Source organism: Saccoglossus kowalevskii, chromosome 8 (assembly GCF_978046115.1).
Source record: "Saccoglossus kowalevskii chromosome 8, keSacKowa6.1, whole genome shotgun sequence".
Classification (NCBI taxonomy): domain Eukaryota; kingdom Metazoa; phylum Hemichordata; class Enteropneusta; family Harrimaniidae; genus Saccoglossus; species Saccoglossus kowalevskii.
This window is the reverse complement of record NC_140648.1, coordinates 35,901,940-35,915,541: the sequence shown is the minus strand read 5'-3', so window position 1 is coordinate 35,915,541 and position 13,602 is coordinate 35,901,940. Positions and strand designations below refer to the sequence as shown.

The 13,602-nt window shown below is 33.6% G+C and overlaps 1 protein-coding gene across 1 annotated transcript; it reads left to right on the top strand.

Moving 5' to 3' along the window:
* The first annotated feature begins 91 nt into the window (after positions 1 to 91).
* Positions 92 to 13,287, top strand: LOC102803853 (protein Njmu-R1-like). Its single transcript, XM_085503009.1, has 10 exons — positions 92 to 297; positions 882 to 980; positions 5,780 to 5,905; positions 6,673 to 6,848; positions 7,090 to 7,142; positions 7,242 to 7,358; positions 8,002 to 8,066; positions 8,755 to 8,939; positions 9,034 to 9,205; positions 11,871 to 13,287. Exons 1-10 carry the CDS (start codon positions 140 to 142, stop codon positions 12,031 to 12,033), a joined length of 1,314 nt encoding a protein of 437 aa, XP_085359135.1. The 5' UTR covers positions 92 to 139; the 3' UTR covers positions 12,034 to 13,287.
* The last annotated feature ends 315 nt before the right edge of the window (positions 13,288 to 13,602 follow it).

Below are 13,602 nucleotides of genomic sequence, written 5' to 3'. Positions count from 1 at the left end.
GGCTAAAGAGATACTCGAATGTAAATAGATAGTGAACGAGGATAAAAGATTTGGCGACTGCAAGTTTTGTGACGTCGCATCCGATTGGTCGGTTTTTGTGCGTAGTGACCTCAGTGTTCTGTACGTTTTTGATACCATCATGGCCGACATCGACATGGAAGAAATAGACTCACCGATTGTTGACATTCCTGTAAAAGAATCGGTCAGCAGTATTGACGACTCTCCAATCACAGAGACTTTAGAAGAAATACAAAAAGACTACAGATTTTTTGCATTGTATACTTATCACGCAAATAGGTGAATACGAATGTGTTATTTATCATCGTTATTCGACGTATTCAATCCGCTGTCAGTCAAACTTTTTTGATATTTTGAATGAAAAACGTGAAAAATCACACCAGCAACAAGATGAGGGATATATATTATACGGCAGAGTAACAACAAGAGATTGTTCAACTGCAGTGCAGCCATTATTACAATAAAAACATTGGTGATGATGGATTTTATCAAACTACTGCAGAATTGGCTGTATGTTCGTTGATAGCAATGATATCTTTTCCTGCTGTATATCTCTCACTTGTACTTGCATCAACATAATTTCTAAGTATGCCAGGGATAAACTGACAATACAACAAAATAATAATTTGACCTTGTGAATTATAAAAATAGATTTCATTGAAATTGTGCTAAACAGCTTGAAGATATTTGAAAAATTTGCATAATTTTTGTGTAAAACTGTTGTCTTCTGAACCATGAAACTGCTATCTCTTGTTGTTCATAAATAATCTAAATATATAAATTTGTTGATGCTTCTATACACTGATATTTCTAATAATCATGAAGTTACAGTAATGTTACATATGTCAATGTTTGTTTTACAGACCTAGTAATGCATTGAGTTCTACACCAGATGATGATGGTAAAGGGGATTCAGTTGCTGACTTTCTCCAGAAAGAAGCCATTGTAAATAGTGACTTGAGGTAAGTTTATCTGTTTGAAGTTTACTCTGTGTAGTTGTCCTATTACAATTTGTTGGTGGGACAGGTGTATATTATTTTTGCATTGTGATTTATTACCAAACGCTTCAGCGTGGTATTAAGATTTTGTTTTCAGGCTTGGGTGGTACCAAGGTGGAAAATGATTGCACATATGGGGGGTAATTCCTGGAATTGCAATAGAGAGGGGTCAGGCCGAAATACATATATATAGTGTTTCCATGTTTCGTCTGATATTTCTGTGGTATTCTGCTGCTGTAAATAATGCAAGATTTGTTCCGAAATTCAGTGTGTTGTGTGCACTCCAGGGTTATTCGTTTTTTGCTCAAAACACCCCTATTTTTTAATGGCAGAGTCGAATAGTTTCACTCCCACTGGGAAATCTGCATTGTTACTTGAATGAGAGCTAACTAAACACATTTTCCAGACCGGCGAAAGTGTATGCAACAGCCAATTTTAACAGCCTGTCACGTGATTTTAGTCTGAATGTCAACATCAAAAGAGGCTAATCCATTTACGCAGGTATAACTGGGAATAGAATATGTGAGGGATTGTATCAACAGAGATGTGTATAATGAAAAGTAACATCTATTCTTCTTTTGCATCGCTGAGCATTTCTGTTTTAGTATACTGGTTTGAAAATGTTGATTTGCATGATTTGCAATGTGTTTTTTTACTGAAACTCCCCTATTGATCGAATCCCGGGTTTGAAAGAGAACGGCACACCACGTGATTCGTTTGAATACAATGGTGAAGGCACGCAAGCATGACTTACGTTGTCAGCAGTAGTCGCTGAGCTTCACGCTAAAACTTCACTTGTGATGTTGCTTGTTAGCCGTGGATTGAATTAATCTTGATTACCGGTTAAAATGTTGCTTATTTGGCGTTGGTGATCTTTATTTGGAACTGGGTAACGTCGCCAGCAGAAACCTTCTGGGATTTTGATGTTGATGGTTGCGCCTCCATGGCAATCTCTAATTTTACTGCGGGTGGATCTTCCAAGAGCCCTTCGGGGTTTATAAAACTCATTCAACATACATAAAGTTCTCTCAATCGTAGTAATCCATGTGATGTACACCTAATATGCCAAACATGTTGCTGAACGATTTTGCCAATGAAAACAAGCCGGTTGGCGATCCACTTCACTAAAAAAAAACTAGCAATATGTTTTCGGCTGTTGCCATGGTAGGACATGAACGTGAAGCTAACGTCGGTTTATAACTAAAACCGGGCACCGTATACAAAGTTCGCAAAAAAACATTCAGTCCTTAGAAGTCATTTTATTTTATTGCTAGGACGTATGCTGTTGTTAGGGATTGGTCAGTTACTTCGGCCTGGGGGTGGATCAGTAGGGGGGTTACCCTGTTTTTGATTTTGCGAATGGGGGGGGGGGTCACCCTGTTTTCCACAATTCACACACGCGCTTATGCATATATTTTTTTTAAATTTTATTTCAGAACAATAGATTAAAAAGTTAATCGTACAAATGTGTTCTTAATAATAACTATTACCCATATTGCCAATAAATTTGTTGATGCAAAAAATGTTATAGGCTAAATATTTTGGGGTTGAAGTTGACAAATAACTAACAGATTATGCAATGCGGCAGAGCCCCATGCAATTATACAGTTAAGTTGTGAACACATCCCAAGTCCATGTGATATCAGATTATTTTATTTAAAGTCTGAAGTCACCATTGTATAAGATATTTACTGGATTTATCCAATTGTAGCTGGAGACGGAAAAACACAGCAATTAGTACAAAGAGCAGTGACAGTTTTTGTTCAGCAAATCAAAAAAGTTAAATGGATTCATGTATATAAATAAATAGTTTTTTTGTTTTTTTTTAACTTTTAAATATGCATATTTTGCTCTGTAAAATACCAAAATCCAACACAAATTTATACAAAAATCAAAGTGTCCTTTGTTTTCATAAGCACAGACTGTGCTTCAGGTGTAAAGCTTTCCTGGTCTATAAGATATGAAAGATATATTAAATCCAAATTAGTTTTCAAATCGCCTAGATTCAAATCCTCTTTTCCTATCTTATAAGGGCGTTTATCAAGTTAGTACTCCACAGCTTTGTTTTTATTTACTATCTTTAGCAGCATAGATTTCCCTACTTCCTGCAGCCTTTTCTGTAGTTGTTTGTTGGCTGTATGCTTCCCCTCCCCTCCTAAGGTGACTGGTCTATTAAATGCAAACACTAAAAATTACGGCAAACCACGATATTTTCAATGCACATCATACATTTTGTAATCATGTCAGAGCCAAAAATGTTAATGTTTCTTTGTTTTTCGGGGGGGGGGGGGGGGGTCAGCATGTTTTAAAATGTAATGTTAGGGGGTCGCCCACTTTTTTTTGTTGATAGTGGTGGGTCAACTGAGATTTACAGCTGACAAAATGGAATCTGCCGACCCCCCCCCCCCAAGCCAGAGTAACTGAACAATCCCTTAAATTTATTATTTCCAACCGATAGTATTTTCTAGATTGCAGGCAGCATTTCAGTTCATTCAAAGTTCAAAGTTGCGTCGGGATTACGTTGATACAGTGTAACAATGTCGGCGTCGGTGATCTCTTACCGGTGTGCAACGTAGCCAAAATAAAAGGCATGAATACAAGACTAGTGGGAGGTAATAAATTTGGGATCGAAAGTATTCAAAAAACAGTTTTTGGCTGTTGCCATGGTAGCTGTGGACCAGGATTGTTTTGCCAATTAGTGACGGTACGACCTGCCTGTCAATTATAAACAAAATTAGCCAAGCCAAAAACAATCTCAGTAAATTGTTGCCCACACTCAAGCGGATTAGAATGAGCTACGTCCATGCTTTTTAATCATAGAAATGTAGGGTGTGATACATTTGGCGTGAAGGTATTAACAAATTCAGTTGTTGGCTGTTTCCATGGAAACGGTGGTCAGAATTTGTTTTCAGATTTTACCAATAGTAACTTTGTGCCTACAATCAAGCTGAGCAAAATGAGCTATGTCTGAGGTGTTGTATCCAAAATTTGTAGGAGATACATTTCCTGATAACTAGGGTGAAGGTGTGACCTACCTGCTAAGTTTGAGCGAAATCGGCCAACCCAAACAAATCACAGAAGAATTAATACGTGAAAACACTAGAAATCACACACACACACAGATACACAAAATTAAAGTGATTTTAAGGGCAATCCAAGTGGAACGAATCGCCAATACCATGTTCATTTGCATATTGACCGTGAAAATACCAAAAACATCATTGCATGGGTGATATGCAAATTAGTTTTAGTCCAAATAAGTTACTGCTTAGAAGTACCATTACTGTTGTTCAAATTTCATTTCACTCGGCAAATATATTCATGTACCCAAACGTAAAGTATCGTACTTCTAAATATTGTTTATTTCTGCTATGTTTCGAAAAACGCTACTCTTGAACGGACTACTTTATTCGCTCTCAGACCTCATTTGCATATGGGGTGTGGAAGTACCGATTTTGATTTCAGGGACGAATCAAAATAAACTGCAGTATATATGTAATAATGTGGAATACTTCCTTTCACTGTGAACATTTTTCCGCTAAAATAAATTCCAGTGAAAATGCCATTTCCCTCATACTCTATTGAGACTTGACACGGCACAGTGTAAATTTGATTCACACCGTATGCTCGAAAACTTTTCATCGAAAATAAATTAAGTGAAATTCTGTGTGATTTCATGAGAGTTGAAAATGAAAAAATTATATGACACCCAACCCTACCACTCCATACACAATGTAACCACACCTCAAAAACATCATTTCACCAGTTTATTCTATTTGAATACAGGAGAAATTTAAATAAACAAATTATATGACAACAAACTTAATTATAATTTCAACCTCTAGTTCAGCACTGATTAAATAAACTACCTCGTCTTTATGCCAACTTGAAGTTATTCAATGCCTACACCAGTGACTTCAAAATCTATGTTTCAATTCCAGGAATTTCATTTGTTATTAATTGTATGGGAGTGCCAGTCTTTTATTTTCTATTGTAATGTCAATTTCTTGTGATTACTCGGAAAATGAAGCTGTAACCACAGACCACAGTGCTGCAACTAAATCCTGGTATAAGCACCGGTTAGGCAGTCTTGAACTATGCATGTGAAGCCAGCTGAGAGGTATATCCAATCCTATAGATTTCTCATAGTTTGGTAACTATTTGCTGCAAATGCAAAAAAAAATCAATATAAAAATATTACCCACACAGCATTCTACAGGTTACTTGTATTACATAGAATCTGTTTATGAGTTTAGGATCTAAACAAAAACCAATACGTATATATTATTTATTTTCGTTATAAAGATAAACGAGAATGGGTTTATGTGGGAGTTTGTTTTACAATAAAATTATGATATATATATATATATGTATGAACTCAATTTGAAGGAGTGCAACTTTAAAGTATACCTGTACCCAGAGGCACCTTCAAATTATCATTTTTATACAAAAATTAATAACTTTTTTGAAAATTTTGACTGGGTTAATTGGAACTGAATTCATATAATGTTAATAAAATTTTTATATATATGTGACATTTACAAACAATTCATATTATTCCAAGCCATGCCATTTGAGGAGCGTAATCAAATTGCAAATTATATAATTTGATCTAATTTTAAAAAAATGGGGGTATTGATTGAGTTTCTGAAATTCATTGTCTCACATGATGATTCAAGCTAATCACAATTGGTAGCATGAGTTGTTAAATATATCTACTGTATTTCAATAGCGATTGTTCTTTCACCATTATGTCATTTCAGTATATCTGTTATAGCAACTGACTTGCCAGCAGAAAATGAAACCTCACTTCGCAGTGCAATAGCTAAGAGACTGTCCAAAGGAACTGTGTATGGAGGAAGTGGTAATGTAGCATCTATTGAAATAGGGTAGGCAAACAAAGCAATAAAAATTATCTGTATCTCTGTACTAAATTGCTTTATTTTTGTGAGAGAAAAATTTTCAGGTCAGGGGAAAACCGTGAAATTTTATAGTAGTGAATATTTCATTGAGATCTTTAAGAGTGACTATTGCAAAATTATGTCTCGGTGTAAGTTATTGAATTTCAAATATTGACGAAACTAAAAATTGAAAATTTACAGTATATTATTATATATCTAGAACCAAAAAATAGAATTTGATATTGTATAAAATTTATTTTCCCAAAATGTATCTGCATTCACTCAAACATTGCAACTTTCCCTGATTTTGGATAAACTACATCACCAACATAGATACATTCAAAATTATTGACACTGACCCTTTCCTTGGTTTAAATCAAATGTAAGAGTGCTTGTAGCACATTTAACGCATTAGCACAGCAAAAAAAAAAAAAAAAAAACGTTTTTTGTGTTACATTTGCCACTCTAGGCTATTATCCATCATTAAATTATTGCTACAATCAGGAAAAATATGTATAATTAAAAGCTTATCATAAGTACATGTATACTGTAAAATGTGCAACGTGTAGGTCAATACGGTCACTGTACTGCCTTCATGTATACATTGCAGTATACTTATCATAACCTCGTATTCTCAAATAGTTTGGAAACCAAATCATCTTTAAAAAAACTAATTTAAAATGAATTATGTTACTGAGGAATTGTTTGATGTACCATAAATAAATAATGTTGAATAATAATCATTTGTTTATTAGATTATCTGGTGATTCATCATATTGTTACTATTGTTTATTACGACAAGCTGGTGAAGATAAATTAACAATAGAGGGAGCTTCTAATAATTTGATAACAGAAGGAGCTGCCAGTGTTACATCCAGGGAATACGTAGTGTGTTTTGTCACAAATCAAGATATTATATTGGATCTATATCCTTTATTATTTACAAAAAAATCATTGGTCAACAAGATGTCACTTCAGAGATGTTCTGGTTCGATAACTCATTTGAACTGTGTCTGAAGTTGGTAAGGAAAGGAGTATTCAAATAGTATTGGTAAAGTACTAGTATTACTAACCTGTGATGACTGACAGTTCAATATTTTTCTTGTAGTTACCGGTAGTAATTAATACTCCATATTAGTTGTCATTGTTTTTCTTAACGATATTTACATATCGACCAGAACTTGATATTTTCAGTCATGGTTTGCTGCCATTGATCGACACAGATGTAAGTCTGTTTAACATCATTTTGTACTACCAGTATAGTCATTGTGATGGAGTAATGCAATGTAACAGTAAACATGGTTTTCTTTCTTTATTCTGATAGTTGACAGAAATCAGTAAAATGCACAGTTATCTTGTAGATTGGTATACATCATCTATGGAGTTCCTATGTCGGAGTGTGCAAAAACTACAAAATAATGTCGCTTACGTAATACATGCTGTAAGTACACGGTTCACTCATACATGTACAGGGCGGTCACAAGGCAATGTTAAAATTAAAATAAATGTGACTAATATTTTAAAATTAGTATATGGGGTAGCCATCTTAACTTAAATTTGCAAACCTGTGCAGTACATTTAATTTATTTAAATTAATTTGAACATTACCATGCGTTAAAACAAGTATTTTGATCTAAGGGAGTCATATTCCGCCATGATCAGGCCCCTGAAATTCAATCTTGAATGCAGTGTAGTGCATTTCAACATGTTGTACAACAAAGCTTAAACTGTTTGATTACAATTCATTATTTCTGAGCATGTCATTTTTATAGCCATTCCGCATAAGACTGTCTATTAATGTGCATCATTCATGTCAATAGTCACTCTGTTCCGCACAATACCTAGAATGTTAGACATAATTCCACTTTTATTATGAATGTATTATGAGATGTATATGTATGATGCATATCGTATTTTCAATTTAATTTGTCCCTAAGCCAGTAAAAAGTTTGTTTGCATTTTATAAGCCCCCCTAAGTTTCTGATAATGTATCATTTACTGTCAGTAAGTTGTACTTATATTATGGCTGTTGTGTTATGTGAAATTACAAATATTGAAATGTTTTCATTTTTTTTTAAATTCAGGCTATGATGAATTTCAAGATTGATATTCATGGGGAGAATCAGTCACTAAAGGAGGATATTGAAAAGTGAGTAATCAGTAATAGTTGACATATCAGTACTGTTCATAATATTTACAGGTTATTTTCAATAGCTTGTGGTATTGTGAGACGCATAGCAGGGGAATAAATAACAATACTGCATGATGTAAGACAGTAAGACCATGCATTACCTCATTATCATATGTGCAGCAGCATCAGCAAAAAATCACAAAACTGACCTCAAGAAAGTGGATGATTGAGAGAAATTAGACGGCCAAAACCTGCCAAAAATTTTGACCATACCCATTATTTTTGTGGAATATGCAAATTTTGATGTGAGGATTACTGTTGCAATTTGATTTGCCAAATTTGAATAGATCTTAGCTGGCAAATATTGAATATTCTGACATTTCTGGCAAAGTATCTAAATGAATCCTTACATTAAAGTTGTAATAAATTATGAATGCATGCATAACTAAAATGTAATGGCCCAAAACTGCTGCCATAGATGTCATCTCGCTGACTCAAGAATTCTACTTTTATGAAAAGTCAAGCACAAGTTTTATGACAATTTTACAGCAAGTGTCAGAAGTATTGGGGCAGCCAATATAATAAACCAACCACAAAATTCACCATTTCTCATATGTGTAGATGCTCAGATTTTACAGTTACAGTATTTATCAACTTTGTGACACTTATTGATATTGTTGACTGATGTGTTCATGTATATTTCTAGGTTTTCCAATTGTTGTAGTCTAGCTGGTCTGCTTCAGCATAGTGACATATCGGAGACGCAGTTATCACCGGATACACCAATAGACACATCCCTTGTTGAAATATCTCGTAAACCACATAAAGAAAAGTCCCTGGGTAAATTGAGCATAGTTGTAACACCGGATAAAGTCACCTTTGATTGCACAGGTAGGAAGTGATACAGATTGTCACTGTATTATTCCTCATAGGACTAAGTACATGTATTATGTGTAATTAACCAAGACTATGTAATACATTTCAGAATGTAACATATTCTGTCGTGACTGGGCACAGGCTTTGTGTAATGGAGATGACCATAACCCTGTATATCTGAGGCAAATCATTGAAAACTACAAACTGAAAGCCATCCAAGATATGAACACATTACAGAGGTTAATAAGACAGGCAGAAAATGATCATTATGCTTTATATAGGTAAGTTTTTTAATCTCCTTTGGAACAATAATAATTTTGGTTTGGTTCATTTGTGCATGTGTCAGTTCATCATTCAATGGAGTTCTCAGACATGCTTTGATCAATATCATTCAAACTTAACACAAAGACATGTATAATAACTTACATAGGCACACTGATTTTGTTGATCAAATATGGCTCATTGGTGGTCATAGGTGCATGTAATTTGTTTCAAACTGGTAGAAGTTTTGTTTTTATTTTTGTCCATGCCAATTACTCACTAATATACCACCTGATTTATTTGAAAGTTCGTACACAAGTAACACTGTAGATTGTGTTTGTTTTGTGATTTGTTTAAATTGGTTAACAATAAATTTTTAGCTCCGCTGTCGACTTTGTCGAGCGGAGCTTATCATATGAGTGATTGTCCGTCGTCGTCCGTCGTCCGTGTCAATGTTTTACTTTTTCGACTTCTTCTTGAAAACTACAAGCCTAAATGCTTTGATACTTGGTGTATATGTACCTTGGGTAGACCTCTCTTAGGTTTGTTCATTTCATGTTGATATCTTTAATTCTCTAATTTTGGTGAATATTTTTGTCATTTTTGGTAAAAACTGATATTTTCGACTTCTTGTTAAAAACCGCAAGTGCAATTGCTTTGATATTACATTTATAGGTACTACATGTGGACCTCTCTCAGATTTGTTAATTTTGTAATGATATCTTTAATTCTTTAATTTTGGTGAATATTTTTGTCATTTTTGGTAAAAACTGATATTTTCGACTTCTTGTTAAAAACCGCAAGTCCAATTGCTTTGATACTACATTTATAGGTACTACATGTGGACCTCTCTCAGATTTGTTCATTTCGTGATGATATCTTCAATTCTCTCATTTTGGTGAATATTTTTGTCATTTTTGGTAAAAACTGATATTTTCGACTTCTTGTTAAAAACCGCAAGTGCAATTGCTTTGATATTACATATATAGGTACTACATGTGGACCTCTCTCAGATTTGTTCATTTTGTAATGATATCTTTAATTCTCTAATTTTGGTGAATATTCTTGTCATTTTTGGTAAAAACTGATATTTTCGACTTCTTGTTAAAAACCGCAAGTGCAAATGCTTTGATATTACATATATAGGTACTACATGTGGACCTCTCTCAGATTTGTTAATTTTGTAATGATATCTTTAATTCTTTAATTTTGGTGAATATTTTTGTCATTTTTGGTAAAAACTGATATTTTCGACTTCTTGTTAAAAACCGCAAGTCCAATTGCTTTGATACTACATATATAGGTACTACATGTGGACCTCTCTCAGATTTGTTCATTTCGTGATGATATCTTCAATTCTCTAATTTTGGTGAATATTTTTGTCATTTTTGGTAAAAACTGATATTTTCGACTTCTTGTTAAAAACCGCAAGTGCAATTGCTTTGATATTACATATATAGGTACTACATGTGGACCTCTCTCAGATTTGTTCATTTTGTAATGATATCTTTAATTCTCTAATTTTGGTGAATATTTTTGTCATTTTTGGTAAAAACTGATATTTTCGACTTCTTGTTAAAAACTGCAAGTGCAAATGCTTTGATATTACATATATAGGTACTACATGTGGACCTCTCTCAGATTTGTTCATTTTGTAATGATATCTTCAATTCTCTCATTTTGGTGAATATTTTTGTCATTTTTGGTAAAAACTGATATTTTCGACTTCTTGTTAAAAACCGCAAGTGCAATTGCTTTGATATTACATATATAGGTACTACATGTGGACCTCTCTCAGATTTGTTCATTTTGTAATGATATCTTTAATTCTCTAATTTTGGTGAATATTCTTGTCATTTTTGGTAAAAACTGATATTTTCGACTTCTTGTTAAAAACCGCAAGTGCAATTGCTTTGATACTACATATATAGGTACTACATGTGGACCTCTCTCAGATTTGTTTATTTCGTGATGATATCTTCAATTCTCTAATTTTGGTGAATATTTTTGTCATTTTTGGTAAAAAGTGATATTTTTGACTTCTTGTTAAAAACCGCAAGTCCGATTGCTTTGATATTACATATATAGGTACTACATGTGGACCTCTCTCAGATTTGTTCATTTTGTGATGATATCTTCAATTCTCTAATTTTGGTGAATATTTTTGTAATTTTTGGTAAAAAGTGATATTTTCGACTTCTTGTTAAAAACTGTAAGTCCGATTGCTTTGATACTATTCATATTGTTCATTTTCTAATGATGTCTTAAGTTCTTTAATTGAAATGTGCATTGCTAACAGCGGAGCTATCTCAGCCGATAGGCTGCTTGTTTAAAATCCAAAAATTTATGCATTCCTGAAAGATGGACAGTGTGAATTTTTATATCATGATCATGCATAGTGTGTTACATGTGCATGGAGTTACATGGAGTCGTTTAGTAGACCTGTATATCTACATCTGATTTGTACTGAATATTGAGATTGAATACCAGGGGCTATGCAATTTTAATGCTTATTCTTTAAATATTGTTAAAAAAATATTAAAAATTTAATTTGATAATAACTAATTTCTCCATCAGTTTGAATGGCCACTTATTTCCAAATATGCATTGTCAGATGCTCAGTGGGTACAAAACATGAAAACATGTCCTGAAATCGCTTAAATATTCAACGTTGTTATTTCTTAGATCTTTCATGTTTTTAAAACACTGCGGCAATGGAGATATTTTATTAGAGACTGCCAAGATAGAAGACCATATCATGACGTCATACGATGCACAGAATGTACTCAAAGCTTTAGAAGAATTCATAGAGGAAAGTGGTGGATTCACGGAAAATAAAAATACCTAACTCGGCATTATAATGAAGAAGAACAAATTGGAAAAGGTGAAAGTGGAGCATGTCAGCGATATCCATATATAGGACTACAAGATGAAATTGATGGAATTACTGAAGATGAACATACCGATATACTCACCTATGTATGCGGTGTACTAAAAAGATTTTATAGGTGAAATGTTGGGCAGTTGAGACTTAGGTTAGAAGTATTAACCTTTCTATTACTCAAGCTAGAAGACAGTAAACCCAAATTGTTTGTCAGTGGAGGTAGTGAGTTGGGAGGAGAGGTTGATATTGTAGGTGGGGTTGGTGTAAGAAGTGGTGTAATGTAGGTGGAGGAGAAACAATGCTTAAGTATACATTGGTTACTTATTCAAATCATTCTAGTAACTATATTTCAAAATTAATTTCTTGTAATGAATCAGATTTTATTGTATTACTGAATCATCATTACCACTGATATAGCCTTGTTTGACACAATTTATATCGGCACAGTAATTGTGCAGTACGTGTTTTTGAACTAATAAACAATGTATGTTACGCATGTTGTATACATTTCATGGTACTCCATGACGCAATGCTGAGACTGTGTCACTTCAATTGTCTTCTGCTCACAAGACAGGATACATATTGTAACAGTGCACATTATCTCCATCTATTTTGACACAACTTGTGTCATATATCATACAATAGTGGAAATATTTTACACCCGTAATTTGAATGTCCCAAGCACGAGTTCATAGACGTGGGCACTATATAAAAGTATTTATATGACTCTTTGTAGCTCCAATGATATAATAAACTACCAGTCAAGTCTGATGGACACTAGGAAAGTGTGCTCAGCTTACTCATACCATTCATAATACCATGGATGTAAGACAGATTACGTCCATGATAATACTATATTAGATATAAGTAAACATGCTTAACGCATTGATATTTTTCCCCTTCATGTTTGCTATCTAGGGAGGCCTTCAGCATGTGATGTTATCATTCCCTGATTTATCAGCTCCTAACTTTTTCAGATTTAAATGTTTAGATGTGATTCTGGTAGTTCAGAATTAAATCATGTTGACAATTTTGATCACCTATCTTTAAAGAGATTTCAGTTAATTGTTGAAATCCATGTTCTATGTAAATAGGATTTAATGAGTTATTTATAAAATTGTACATTACTATGTATACTATCGAGAGAAAGCTGTTGGTGTATTACTCACTTATTGGACAGCGTTATTTAAATAAAGGTGAATTGGAAATAAAAACAAAGCTATCATGTGATGAATTGTATGAAGAGGAGCAATGAAGTAATAACACAGGTGTCAATATCAAAGAGATAGAGTTGATGAGAAAATATACAAAGGTAATGTTTTATAAAGATCAAACAATTACCATTCAGAATTTACCTCATTTCTGCTAACTAGTACAGATTACATATACCCATAATGCAACAATTATATTTTTCATAATCTGGGAGGGAGATGGCATTCCAGGGGTGCAAAAATATAATCGATTGGTATTAGTTTCCAAGGTAAACCCCCTGCTCACATTAATGCATCAGTATACATGTATTAGATTTGATAT

Excerpts from the sequence above, each read along its gene's own strand:
- LOC102803853 (XM_085503009.1), top strand. The coding sequence starts at position 140 with ATGGCCGACATCGACATGGAAGAAATAGACTCACCGATTGTTGACATT. Across the intron at positions 298-881 it reads TATACTTATCACGCAAATAG|ACCTAGTAATGCATTGAGTT; the intron begins GTGAATACGAAT and ends TTTGTTTTACAG. Across the intron at positions 7,143-7,241 it reads TGCCATTGATCGACACAGAT|TTGACAGAAATCAGTAAAAT; the intron begins GTAAGTCTGTTT and ends TTATTCTGATAG.